The 13,981-nt window shown below is 35.7% G+C and overlaps 1 protein-coding gene across 3 annotated transcripts in view; it reads left to right on the plus strand.

The window, feature by feature from the left end:
• The window catches only part of LOC150094872 (cAMP-dependent protein kinase regulatory subunit-like), a 233,463-nt gene that overhangs the window by 72,946 nt on the left and 146,536 nt on the right, over positions 1-13,981 (plus strand). For all 3 annotated transcript variants that reach the window (XM_090411482.1, XM_090411483.1, XM_090411481.1), the window contains exon 2: positions 9,585-9,767. In XM_090411482.1, the coding sequence (XP_090267608.1) occupies positions 9,585-9,767 (183 nt within the window). The remainder of the gene's footprint in view (positions 1-9,584; positions 9,768-13,981) is intronic.

A 13,981-nucleotide genomic window follows, 5' to 3' on the forward strand; every position in this document is an offset into this window, starting at 1 on the left:
TAACCCGTATAAGCAAACAAAGTTTGTATGTGAAGTATTTTTGTGGCTGGTCTTCTCGTGTATATATATACACACACACACACACGCTCACACATATGCAAGAGGTTTTGACTTCATATCAGTTACCCCAGTATCCCATAATGCAAGACAGACTTCCTTTCAGAGTAGTATATTGCTATCAATTATGGAAAAGGTTACTACTGTTCAGGCCAATTTTGGCCTTTTGAGAAAGCTTGACATGAAGGTTTTAAATATTTTCCATATATTCCATATTTTCCATATTAAAATCATGAAGATTTTAATATAGAAGTCATTTTCCATATACAGGTAGTAAAATGGTGTATCACTATATTATTAAAATTGTATCTCTATATACACTCTTGAACAAATATAACTATAGAGTTTTTTTTTATAGATTACAAAGTAAATTATAATATACAGGATGTTATATTCTGGTTTTAATCCTTTACCCAAGCATAAGCAAAAAAAAAATTGTACATACTGTAAAGTATCTTCATGAATAATACGGTTATACACCATTTCACAACTTATATATGGAAAATGTGAGACTTCTACATTAATTTAACCTTAGTATCTTCCTGGTCTAGTTTCCACTGATGAGACCTCAATCAAGATCAAAACTGGCTTGGATAGCAAGTCTCCATAATGAATAGCAGTATACACATCTGAAAGCAGGTGTGTATGCTGCTGTGCATTGTGGGAAAGGTCACTACCTAGACTGGTTTCGACTTTGAGTTTCAGCATTGAGAGCTGGACTCAAGAAGATGCTAATTGGTGTAATGGTTCTGGCATGGTGATTAATTAGATCTTAGTTCATTATTCCTTTATTAGTTCTGAAAAGAGAAATTGTATATAATTATGATTAGTTATCACTTGGCTAGTTAGCAGTGCATCTGAATCTTAATACACAGTGCTTTTTTGAGTATTTGTGTCTCGATGTCTCATTCATGTTTGTCATAGTCCACTGCTTGGTGAATTAATGGATTGGGATGGTTAATTTCTGCAAAAAAAAAAAGGTTGGGGCCATTTGTGTAAAGTTTTGATATCAGAGATGTTGGCTTCATGAAGAAGCTGTACATTCGTCATGAACCATGGCATGTTAAATGTCAGAATAAATATGCATTTATTCTGGATTTTTTTTTTTTTTTTGCTGTTTGACTGTGTGTCCACAGCTGTGGAGATCTGTATGTCAATACCAGTCTGATCAATGACTGTTTTCTATGAGCAGCTTGTTCTCTGTGCTTAATTGGTGACATTGTTTCAGCAGTGGATAAAATTGTCGTATTGCCTTGTTTGTTTTTGAGCAGGCATAGTTAACATGGGTCATAAAGCAGATCACTTTGTTTAGTTGACCCTTAGATCAACTAAACAAAGGGCATGAGGGTTCTGAATATGACTATCTCATCCCTGAGGTGTGTTTGCTTCCTCATGAAGAGACATCGATGCTCTGATGTTGATGTACCATTTCCTGAACCACTGTTCCAGTTCTGAGATATTGGACTGCAGTTTTTTGGTTATTAATCTTGGCTATAGGGGATCAGGTCAGTATATGCAGTATTGTCTGCATATGATGCTGCCATTGCAATAGATGAGGTGTCAGCCATGTAGATAGTGAAGAAATATTGGCAGTAGTAGGGGGCCCTGGGGAACACCTGCTATAATTATGCATTCAGATAATCTGATTCCCTGTAGTCTTATTCTGAGCTTTCAATCATCATGGTAGGAACTGATATGGCTGGTCTCGCCAAATGGAAGTTGGCATCAATCAGCTTATTGAATAGCCCTCTGTACAGACCTTGTCAAATGCTTTTGCAATGTCAAAAATTGTCAGAATGCAATGTGCCAGCATTCTGTCTCCTCTTCTACTCTGATGTGTTCCACAACTCGTATGATTTGTTTCATAGTGGAGTAACTGTATTTTTTAAGGAAGTTACAATGTATATTAATATTAACTAAAATAAATTTAATTAATACTTCCAATATTTTGATCAAAGTCAAATTGCCATCATCAGGGAACAAAATATAAGATATGCACATGTAGGCACTAAATAATCACAAAAGCACTACACTAAATCATGTCATCTGAGAGAGTAGATCTAAAGTCCTAAATGCTATTTAATTGAATATCTTACCTTGGTTGATGGGCTGAAGTATGGAGCTCATACTTCAGTCTACGTTGTAATTTCCTTAAAAAATACAGTTATGAATAGCCAACATATAATCCTTACTACTACTAGATTCCATAATGGAATGAAACCAAATTGCTCATTGGGGATGAGATTTTTCCTTCATGATTTTTTTTACTCACATTGGTATTACCCATTCAGATTCATTCTAAATCTGGGCAAAGGGAACTGGGTATCTTCCCTGGTTTCAGGATTAAGATTATTAGCTGCTTTCCACTGCAAGGGAAGGGAATAAAATCTTAATATTTTGTTAATGACTGCTACTGGGTTCACAATAGTTTAGTGCGGTAGACATCAGATAACCTTTGTTTCACAAGAAAATTCAGAGGCAGCAAATATGATTAAAATTCCATGCAATGCAATGCAACAGAAACCAAGGTTTGATTTTAAATGAAGTTTGGCCATCATTTATTAAAAATTTACCAATTTCAGACCTTGGACAGAGTGAGCGTGAATTGCAGAATGCGACAACAAATAGCATCTCCAGCTAATATGCATTAATGGTTGTATAGATCTGTTATTTGGTTTTTTAATGTTGGTTTTTTGAACTGTTTAGATTTTCACAATACCAACAAATGAACTAATTTTCGTAATTTCTAGTAGTTTGTGCTTTAAACTTTTAGTTCTCTTTACCCCTGAAGATGTTAGTCTGACGTTGGGCGTTGTTTTTTAGTACTTGTTTAGTTTTAAAAACAGTTTTCTTTAATAAACGTGTGGTCACAAAACCAGAATAACTATATTGAACCAGATAACCTTGTTGGAGATCCTGTTTTTGCCCTGGTACCTTCCTGTTCTTCACTTTCTCTACTGTCTCATACTTCGGTAGGTGATGTTAGTTGGGTATCATTTGGAATATTTGCATGTTTCAGCATACAGTGTATCCTGATGTTCACCCTCCTGACAAAATCTAGGTCTGAAAATGTATAGTTTGGAATGTGCTGCTTTTCTGGACTATCAGTGTATTCTGCTTCTCTGTGTCACCAAGCCCATTTTGCAGTGGATTGACACTTTTTAAGTTTAATAAAACAAAGATTGTGTGTGAAGTACCTTCATGAATAATGTGGGGATATACCATTGTACAACTTGTATGGAAAATATATGATCTTCTTCATTGATTTAACCTTAATATCTGCTTGTGAGACTGCAATTAAATTGCATTATGAGATACTAAGGCATTAGTATGATGTCAAAAGATTCTATATACAAATTAACTAGTCATGAAGATGCTTTGCACACAGACTTTGTTTTCTTTTGCTAGGGTAAAGTATTAAAACAAATATAATTTCTTGTTTTAATCTGTCTGGTTTTTTCTTATATTCTGTCTATTGTAATTTGTACTGTAACCAAGTGGAAAAACTTTTCTACAATAATGGGACTGATCGTTGTGTTTGTGTGTGTGTGGGGGGGGGTGAGGCCAGCTTCAAGGAAAATGCAGAGGCAGGAGAAATTTTTTAATATTGGTAGGAGGAAAAGGAATAGAGTTATCCCTGAAAGTTGACTAGGAGGAAGATTAGCATTCATAGGTTAGATTTTTTTTTCTCTTAAGTGCATTGTGGTTAGTTACTTAGCACTCTCCCATTCCAGGTTCTTGTTGTGTGTGTGTATGTATATATCTACTCTATAATATAAAATAAGCCCATTTTTGTAACGTTTTTGTGTCACGTTTTTTGTCAAGTTATTTGTATGAGTTATAAATTTCATACAAATTAAATTAAGAGTACGTTTTTGGCAAAAGTTGCACATTTCCTAAGGACGTAGTTAAGATGCTTAAAGAACACTGTTTGGAGAGATATTTCAGTGCAGAATATGTCGTATGTCCACCCAAACTGTGATGCAGCTCTCACAATGTTGTACCATGCTTAGCACCAAGTGATTCAGGGGTTCTTGAGGAAATCTGGTCCACTGCTCCTTCAGAGCAAGGATAAGGCCTTGTTTGTTTTCTGGAGGGGAATTTTGAGCAGCAATGGGTCTCCCTAGGACTCATTCCCATCTTACTTGTTGTATGGAAATGAGTCCTGGGGAGTGCGTTGGCGACTTGATTCAATTAATATTCTCGGTTTCCAGAATTATCTCCACTGTTCATGCATGATGTAATGTGGCATTGTCACTCATAAAAATGAATTCTTCGCATACAGCACCATATAACAATCAGACATACGTTGGAGAACTTCATTGCAATGTCGTTCACTAATCATAGTCCCTGCTGTATCTAACCTTTCAAGAACATTCTTGCGATGGTAAGCAGTATCACTATCACGCTAGATCAAATGTCATCTAGAGTTGGAGTAAAGACTAAAAAAACAACTCCATCTGTAAAGAGTACATTAGCCCATTTGTGTCTTGTCCAGTTTTTATGGATACAACACCACTGAAAACATGCTCTAAGATGAGCTGTGGATAAAGGGGCGCACAGACTACAGGCATATAGGCTTACTTGTTGCAGACGTCTTCCCACAGTTGGTCGAGATATCTGCATACCTGTGCTTGAATGAAGCTGACTTGCAATCTGACTTGCCATGGTGTGTCGATTATGTTTTGTAGTTGTAACAAAAAATCTCTCTTCATACTCTGTGGTAGAGTGAGGGCAACCTCTTAGCAAATGTCTGGAATAAATTCCATTGGTTTGAAATGCTTCCCAGAGCTTGGATACAATGCTATGTGAGATTCCAATCTCTCTAGCAATATCAATAATTCTGTGGCCTTCTTCAATCTTTCCAATAATTCTTCCCTGTGTGAAATCATCTAAATCAGGGGTTCTCAACCTTTTCCAGCAGCGTACCACTATATTTAATTCAAGATGTACCAGTAAGGCAGTGGTATGCGTACCATAGGTTGAGAATCCCTGATCTATATGTCTTAGAGTCATTACAAGACATCCAAGTTTGCACCTTGATTCCTTCATGATAAGAGCTTCCTTCAAACACAATTTGCTTAGCACAGCCTTTTACCTATTATCCTGTTGAGTGCTACCACATGGTCCTTTTGCACATGATTTGAAAAGTTTAATGTGTACCAGCTTTCTACTTGAAATCATCAGTTATACAAATTGCCATAAGCTGATTTGTCTGAATTTTCAATTGTAGTTTTTAGAAATAGTGTTCATCTTTAGGATTTGACAAAATCTTTCCTATTTTGATAGGAAAGTGACTGTCTGATAGATATCAACAATGTGTTTATGTGGAGGAATGGTGGCTCTGAGAATGAGGATTACTAGTGGAATGGTAGTTTGTATTTCATTTCCTAATGCTATTTTGAATGGTGCAGAAGTAGATAATCAGTTCTTAGGAGATGATTCAAAGTTGGAGAATTATAAAGAATAATGCCTGATGTCTTTTTCAAGAGGATTTGAGTTGATTGACATTATTTGAAATATAAGTTTGTATGTGTTGGGGCAGGGCTATGATCACACATTAGTTTAGATAATTGCTGATATAATGAGAAAAACAGTTAATGTTAGAGACAAGAATGTGATTATCTCATTGTATAAGTTTTGTTCTGAACTAAATGTACTACAACTTATAGACATCCAAACCCAATCTCTTATTCATCACTGAACTCAACTGGCATCCTTTATGACTTCATCTCACCTTTACTTTGTGCATTTATCATGTGCTTCCTTACATAAGAAAGGTTGGAACATGTGCTTTTGTCAGATCTAATATCCCATGCAAAAGGTTAATTCTGATGATCTACTGACCTTTTTGATTATTTATCTCTGAAAGTTGATCACATACAGCCTAATTACCAAACATTGAGATAAACCTTCCTTGGAGATTTCACTCTCCATAATTCACATGATCCCCTTCTCTAACCTCAAGCTGGAAGAGAAGTAAAATAGTTTGTATCAATGTTAATCATAAACAAAGTTTTTGCTAACCTACAAGAATATCAGATAAAGATAATTTTCTAGCTCCTTGGATCTTTTCTTAATCAGTTCTCTCCAAATATGCCACTGATCTTGGCTCTCTTCTTAGCACTCTGACTATAATCTTTGTCCATATTTCTTTTTCTACCAATCATCCTTTTTCCAGGTTAGCTCTTCCATTATCAATGGTACCAATTGGAATGACCTTAAGAATTTTTGTGCCTCTTTTCCATATCTGATTATTGTTTCTGCTTTCCTGATCACACTTGCTCTGAACAAATAACGGAAATTATTCTTGTTGAAATGAGTACCTTCATTCTCCACTCCATCAGACGTAATACACTGGTTTCATGGCCTGAGTTGCTTTTGTTGCAAATCTAAATCAACTTATCCAAGTCTCCTCTCTAATTCCTTATTCTCCAGTAAAAAGTGCTAAAGCACACTTCATGACAGAAACTAAAAATTGAGTAGCTAAAGTTAATATGGAGTTAACTTGGTAGTCGAAATCCTTTCATGTTATATAAAAATAGCATAACTGCATATTTCTAACTACATTTTTCTTCCCAGTTATATCAAATCTGTAAAGCTGGCTGGTTAATTTGGTAATAATCAGTCAGCTTTCTCAAGTTTGAGTGGATACCTGTAAGAAATATTAGAAACATGACTAAAATGTAACTAGTTTTATAACCAGTATTAAGGTTTTATTATTATTATTATTAAACAAGACCTCATGGAGTTAAAGACTCATCTGGGAGGTCCTTTTATCACACACACATCTCATCATACTGTGTCTTAAACACACTCCAACTCCTTGCAGACACCACACTCTCAGGCAAGGCATTCCAATCATTCACAACTCTGCACGAAAAAAACCTACCTCTCACTCTCCTACTCACACCCTCTTTATACAGTTTCCAGGGATGACCTTTGGTTCTCCCCTGATCTCCCACTATTCTCTGTAGAACTTCTCCACTATTGATCTTATAACAACCCCTTACCAACTTGCAGGTCTCTATCATATCAGGTCTCTTCCTTCTCTCCACTAGACTCTGCAAATTACATCTTCTCAATCTTTCCTCATACTCAACATTCCAGAGGTCAGAAACTACCTTAGTCAGTCGCCTTTGGACCCTTTCCAACATCTCTTCATCCTTCCGAAAACCCGGTGACCAGATCTGGGCACAATAGTCCATGTGTGGCCTAATCAAAGCCTTATACAATGGAACAAGAATCTCCCTACTTCTACACGTCAGTGTCCTCTGCATCATTCCCAGAAGTCTTTGTGTTGTCTTCACACTTTTGGCGATGTGTCCCCTAAATTTTAGATCCTTATCCACTATCACCCCCAGATCTCTTATTTCCTTTACTTCCAACAATATATTCTCACCAAGCATAAATTCTGCAACCCATTTTTGTTTTCCAAATTTTAAAACCTTACATTTTGCAACATTGAACTCACATCCCCATTTGCTTGCCCAATCACTCAATTTATTCAAGTCTTCTTGCAAGGCCTCAACATCTTCACTACTCTTTATTGTTCGTCCCAACCAGGTTTTATAGTTACTTAATAGATATACTTCTTACTAATAGCAGTTTGAATTGGTCTGGTTATATTATTATTATTATTATTATTATCTGAGACCTCCAGGAAGTCAAGGAAGTTTTACATCACATACACTAGCTGTCATACCTTCTCTTAAACTCATTCACACTAGATTCATTTCAAAGGGCAAACTGTTCCACTCACCCACTGTTCTGTGAGGGAAAAGTCTTAACTCTCACTGCTTTCCTAACTGCACACAAACTCAACTTTCACAGATGCCACTTTGTCCTCTCCTCACTTTGCATATAATGAAAAGTTTCAAGTCATATCCTATATCATCCTTCAGAAGTTTGAAGACCGCTATCATATTACCACTCTTTTTCCTGTTTACCTGTGTCTGCAGTCAATATACTCTCAATTTGTCCTCACGATGTACATTCCATAATCCTGGTATCATCTTTCAGAAAAAAGTGTGTGCCTCCTCACACTTTATTCACTCCAAACCCAGGAGACCAAATATAAACACAGAATTCTAGATGTGGTCATATCAACCTTGTAAAGAGGCAAAATGACTTTCTTACTGTCAAATGTTTATTTTCAATATTGCAGTTATCTTCTGGGTTGTATTTGCAATTTTTGCATTGTAACCTTTGAACTTCAAATTCCTATCTACCATTACTGCAACATCCCTAGCCTTATGAGTTTCTCATAATATAATCTCACTAATATAATATGCCATCTCATCATGCTAAAGTTGATAACTTTACAATTACTAACATTGAATTGTTAGCTATTATCATTGGGCCACATTTCTAGCATATTCAAATCATTCTGAAAGTGCTGTATATCAGTAACATTCCTGATTACTATCTTTGCATTAGAAAACAGTTGAACATCTCCTCATATTTACCAATCTCCACATCATTACCAATATAGATTGAACAACAGTGGTACAAGAACTGATCCCTGAGGTATTCCACTTGTTACCTTAAATCTGGCAGATTTACATCCACCACACAACACTTTCTAATACCTGTCTGTCAACCAACATCTTGGAAATTTGTATTTCGATCCCATATTTTCCGCTTTATGTAGCAACCTTTCATGCTGTACTTGACAGAGTACTTTAGCAAAGTCTAATATTATCGTAGTGTATCTGTGCTCTGTATCCCACTCATCTATAACATTATTATAAAATATGAGGGAATTGCTGAAATATGGCCTTCCTTTAGTAAACACATGCTGTTCTTTTCAAAGTATAGATTGCCTGTCAACCCATTTCTGTATACGAGTTTTTAACAACTTCTCTAAAATCTTCACCACTTCTCCAGCGATGTTGATGGTTAGATGCATCAGTTTGTTTACCATCCTTGTAAAATGAACTATCATATATTCTTACCATTTCTGTGGTATCTATCCTAGCTGAGATTAAAGTTATACAAATATGTCCAGGACCCAGCCAATTCAGCTGAACATTTCTTTAGCTATATGATAGCTACATTCCTGTTTCCTCTTTCCACCTTTAATGGTAATGATGAGTCCCATTTGACATTTAAAATACTGTTATGGGACCTATGTTATAATTGAGGTGATTTTTGCCTTTTATGCATGATTGGTCTTTCTTTGTTATTTTTTTTTATTAGTTTTGATTAGTATCTAGAAACTTCTTATTTTTAAAGATGCCAGAACTCATTTTATAATCATAGAGGCTTTCATGATCTTTTTTGATTTTTTATTTATTCATTTTTCAAAAGGAACTGCTTTTCTTCCTATTAATAATTACTCACTTTCTGCCAGAGATAAATTGTGATATTAAACAAAGTGCAAAACTCAGTATTTATAATTATAGAATTTTAAATGTTATGAAATAATTTATTACATTTAGAATTAGCTATTAAAATTTTCTTTTTTATTATTATTTATTTATTATCTATTATTTATTATTATCTGATTTTGTATGTATTCTTAGGAGGCTGCAACAGCAGCTAAACAGCAGCAGCAGAAAACTTCTACTGCTGCAACTCCTTCTGGAGATGAAAGAGATGACGATGTTGGTCCAGTACCAAACATGGTTCCTGCCCAGCGAGTACGGAGAGGTGCAGTTAGTGCAGAAACTTACTCAGAAGAAGATGCTACAATGTATGAAAAAAAGGTATGAGGAAAAGCAGTGTGCATGTGTTTCCTGAATTAATTTTGGCTATCTTATTTTAAAACTGGTAACTTTCAGAGAATTTGGCTTAGCAGTCAGTGTGTGATGGCACAAAAGATTGTTCTTAAGCAAATACTTTATTATCATGTGAAAAGAAATACTTTAATGTGGTTTAGTTGAAATTTCAGCTGAAGAGAGGGGAAAGCATTCCATAGGAGGTACCCTCAATCTGATTATAAATTTTGTTCTTCCAAGAGAAATATCTAGAATGGATAGCAAAGGAAAAAGAGATCTGTGATTGGAGGAAAAATGTTTTTTATATTGTATGCCCACATTTCATAGAACCGAGCTTGACAATGTGCCAGGAATAGTCAATTCATGCTGAAGGGGAGAAAGAAATATAGGATGCATGAATTGGTCACCAACACGTGAAATCATGTGTTTATACATAAATTTTCTGACTGTTGTACAAGGAAAATAGTTACCACTTTAAGGACTAGAATTTTCATAAAAGAAAAAGCTAATTTTCTGACATATAATAATAAACACTCATCCCACAAAACTCATTAATTACCCTAATATCATAATGGAATCTCCTTCTTCTGATGTGCGCAGAAGTGTTCGAAAGGTCTCGCATCTTTGGCTGTACAATAATTTTATAATGGAGGTGGTGTGACTTAAACATCAGCTCTTGTGTGGGCTGCAGCAAGATAAGTAAATTTTATATTTAAATGTGTGCTAATATAATGTAAATTCTAGATTAATCATTACTGTGAGATATTTGAGTGTGGAATGCAGTGTTTGAATAAATTTCTCAGGTGATATTATGATAAATTCATTGTGTTTGTTAGCACACTGATACAACATGACAGTGAAAGGTAAATCATTGCTTAGGTCTGCACAAAAGACAAATAAAGTAGATGGCATGGATTTCTCAAAAAATGGTACAGTGCCATGAATGCAACATGTATATGTGGGAAGATGTCACGGATATTTATGTAGAGAGGCTGAATAAGAGAAAAGAATGAGCGTGGTATGGGTATGCAGGAAATGCGATATTCTGAGGGACCATGAGGCTTTCTTAAATAAGAGTTGAAATAGTTTAAATACGACTGACATGACAGTTGAAGATTGTGCAAATGTTCAGAGTGTGTGTGTGGAAATGATAGTGAGGAAAAAAGTTCAATTGACAATAAAGCAGGTGATAATTTATACAATGTTAAAAAAACAGACTGAAATTAACAATAAAGTTAACAGTAAGTTGGCAAGCAGGATTGACAGCGAACAAGTGTGTGTGACTGGCAATAAAATAGCAAGAGTGAACGATAGCGAAAAAAGGATGCAAGATTTGAAAGCCGAGTTGGTGAAGAGCGGATGCAGAATGAAATGAAGAGAATTGTGGATATGTATGGAAGAGTGAAGAAGACAAAAACAAATTATGTTATTATGAAAGTGGCAACAAAGGACCTGCTAGTGGTGCTTTATAGCAATTTGATTATTAGAGGTGTGGTAAACGAGATGTACAAGGTTTGGTTTCCATGAGGTAAAATGAAGAGCATGATTGAGTCATTGGATATGAAGAGTAAGTTAGCAAAGGAGTTGGTAGTAGTAGTAGTAGTAGGAACAAATTACTTGATGGGGAACAAGGAGAATGTAAGATTGAATATCAGGAGGTTGTTGAGAAAGATAAAAAATAATAGTGTGATAATGTGCGTGAAGTGAGTTTGAAGGAAGAATTGAACTGCATAAGAGTGATGACTGCATTTGAATAGGTTTGGTGTAAGTCATTTGGAGAGACTGCTGCTGGTGGAAGGGAAAGAGTAATGAGTGCAGAGAAGGAATCTGAGCAAGTAAGAAGTGATGTAAAAAAGCAGGAGTGTAAGAAAGGACAGATTAAAGTGGTGCTTATGAATGAAGAAGTGAGTAGCATGATTGTAGAGAATGAGAGAACAAGTATGCAAGATAAATGGAGGGACTCAGGGTGGACAGGGAACATAGCGTGAGAAAGGTTGATGCTCCAATAGGATGTAAATATGTGTGTGTGTGTAGACAAAAAGGGAAGGGGATGACCTGGGATAGGGAAAACAGTTGGATTTGAAGGTTCTGGGATGAGTAAGGAGAAAAAGAAATGGCTCGAAAGTATGGAGAAGTCACATTTAATAAGTGGTATCAGTGAAACTTGTTATAGATCCAGGAATGAGCTGTTAAGTTTGTATACGAATACTAGAAGTATCAGAAACAAGGGAAATGAAATGGTTGCATTAATTTTGTTCACCCAAAAATTTTTGGAATAAGTGAGATTTGGATGGATGAGGTTTACATCCTGACAGGAATAGAGATGGAAGGATATGATGTATTTCATGAAGATAGAAAGGGTAAAAAGGAAGGTGAAGTACTATTGATGATATAAGGTAAAGATGCAAGAGAGAAATAGTGGTGATGGTTTTCAGGCAGTATGGTGTGAAATAGAGGTGAATAGAATGAAATACTTTGTTGGAAGTTGCTAAAGATATGATAATGTGGAGGGTAGTGACCAGGAAATGCATAAGCAAATTAGAAAGAAAGTGCTGATCATTATGAGTGATTTTAAATTATGGCAATATACATTGAGATGACAATAGCAACTGGAAGTGAAGAAAATTAGTTTCTTGAGTTTTTGAGGAACAACTGCCTCAAACATGTAACAGAGGGCACACCAAGATTGAGTCTTGGATTTCATCATCTCATCAGAGGATATTATTATAAATGAAGTATCAAATCTCCCTCCAGCTGGTGAGAGTGACCATGAAGTGATTACCTGGGTTGCCAGCCATGTGAGGAAAGGGTACATGTTGAACTACAAGGCTGGTGATTATGAGAAGTTCAGGAGACTGTTTTGGAGCTATAGCATATAATGAGGAGTTGTGTGGAAAGGAGATCATTGTTGTTTGGATGATATTTAAGAACTATCTGGTAGAAGCAATGTCTAAATGTATTCCAAAGGTGAAGGTTAAATGAAATAGATCTGAAATGGATGAATCATGCAATACAGAGAAAAAATGCATTATGGAGGCAACATGAGAGGACTGGTAATAATCATTTCCATGAGGAATACATAGAACAGGCAAGAAGGGCAACTTGGTTGGTAAGGGTAGCAAAAGTTCAGTATGAGCAGCAGTTAGCCAATGAAGCTAAGGAAGGTGATGAAGAGGTATATGGGGAATTAAGCAAACTTGATATTAATAAGACTGTGGGGCTTGATGATATATCAATGTGTATTTTGAAGGAATGGAAGCTGACATCTGCTTTGACATATTTGTTTAAAATGTGAGTTTTATATTGGGTAAAGTTCTAAAGGAGTGGAAGGAAGGCAAAGTTGTACCACTTCATAAAGGAGGTGATAGAATTCAAGCATCAAATTATGGGCCAATCTGTGGTTAAGGTGAGAATCAGGATCCAGAATTAGGTTGACAACAGTGGTATTATCTTTGATGGACAGCATGGATTTGCTAATGGGAGGTCATGTTTTAGTAATCTACTTATTGCAATAAGGTGACAGCAGCATTGGATGTGGGAGGTGGATACACACTAGTATACTTAGACTTTGCAAAGGCTTTTGATTGATTACCACATGATAAGTTGATAGTCAAACTAGAGCAGATGGGGTTGGATATGAGACTAGTGCATTGGATTGGAGATTGGAGTGACTCAATCAACACAACTTGTTGATTCCTATCATTGCCTGATAGGAATCAACAAGTTGTGTATTGAGTCACTATGTGGCTCATGGGTCTGTTTTAGGGTCATTGCTATTTAACATGTATGATAATGATATTGGGGAAGATTTGAATGGGGATACAGTTGTTTGCAGATTATGCAAAGTTGGGACAAACTATAAGGAGTAGAGCAGATGTTGTGACCTTACAAAAAGACTTGAATAAACTGAGTGAATGTAAGGTTTGGAAAACAAAGATCAGATTTAGAATTTACTCTGGATAGGGATATATTGGAGGTGGAGGAAATAGATCTTGGGGTGATAGTGGATAAGGATCTAAAATTTAGAGGACATATTGCCAAAATTATCATAATATTGTCATATATATATTACTTAGTGATATAGCATCACGCTGCGTGTTCTATTTATCTGAGCCAGTTATGCTTATAGCGCCTCTGTTTTTGGATAATAAACATAAGTTCCACAACTTATGTTTATGATCTGAATGATCTGAAAATAGTTC

The sequence above is a fragment of the Typopeltis vanoorti genome, chromosome 21, assembly GCF_054136105.1.
Source record: "Typopeltis vanoorti isolate ZY-2024b chromosome 21, IOZ_Tvanoo_1.0, whole genome shotgun sequence".
NCBI classification, from domain to species: domain Eukaryota; kingdom Metazoa; phylum Arthropoda; class Arachnida; order Uropygi; family Thelyphonidae; genus Typopeltis; species Typopeltis vanoorti.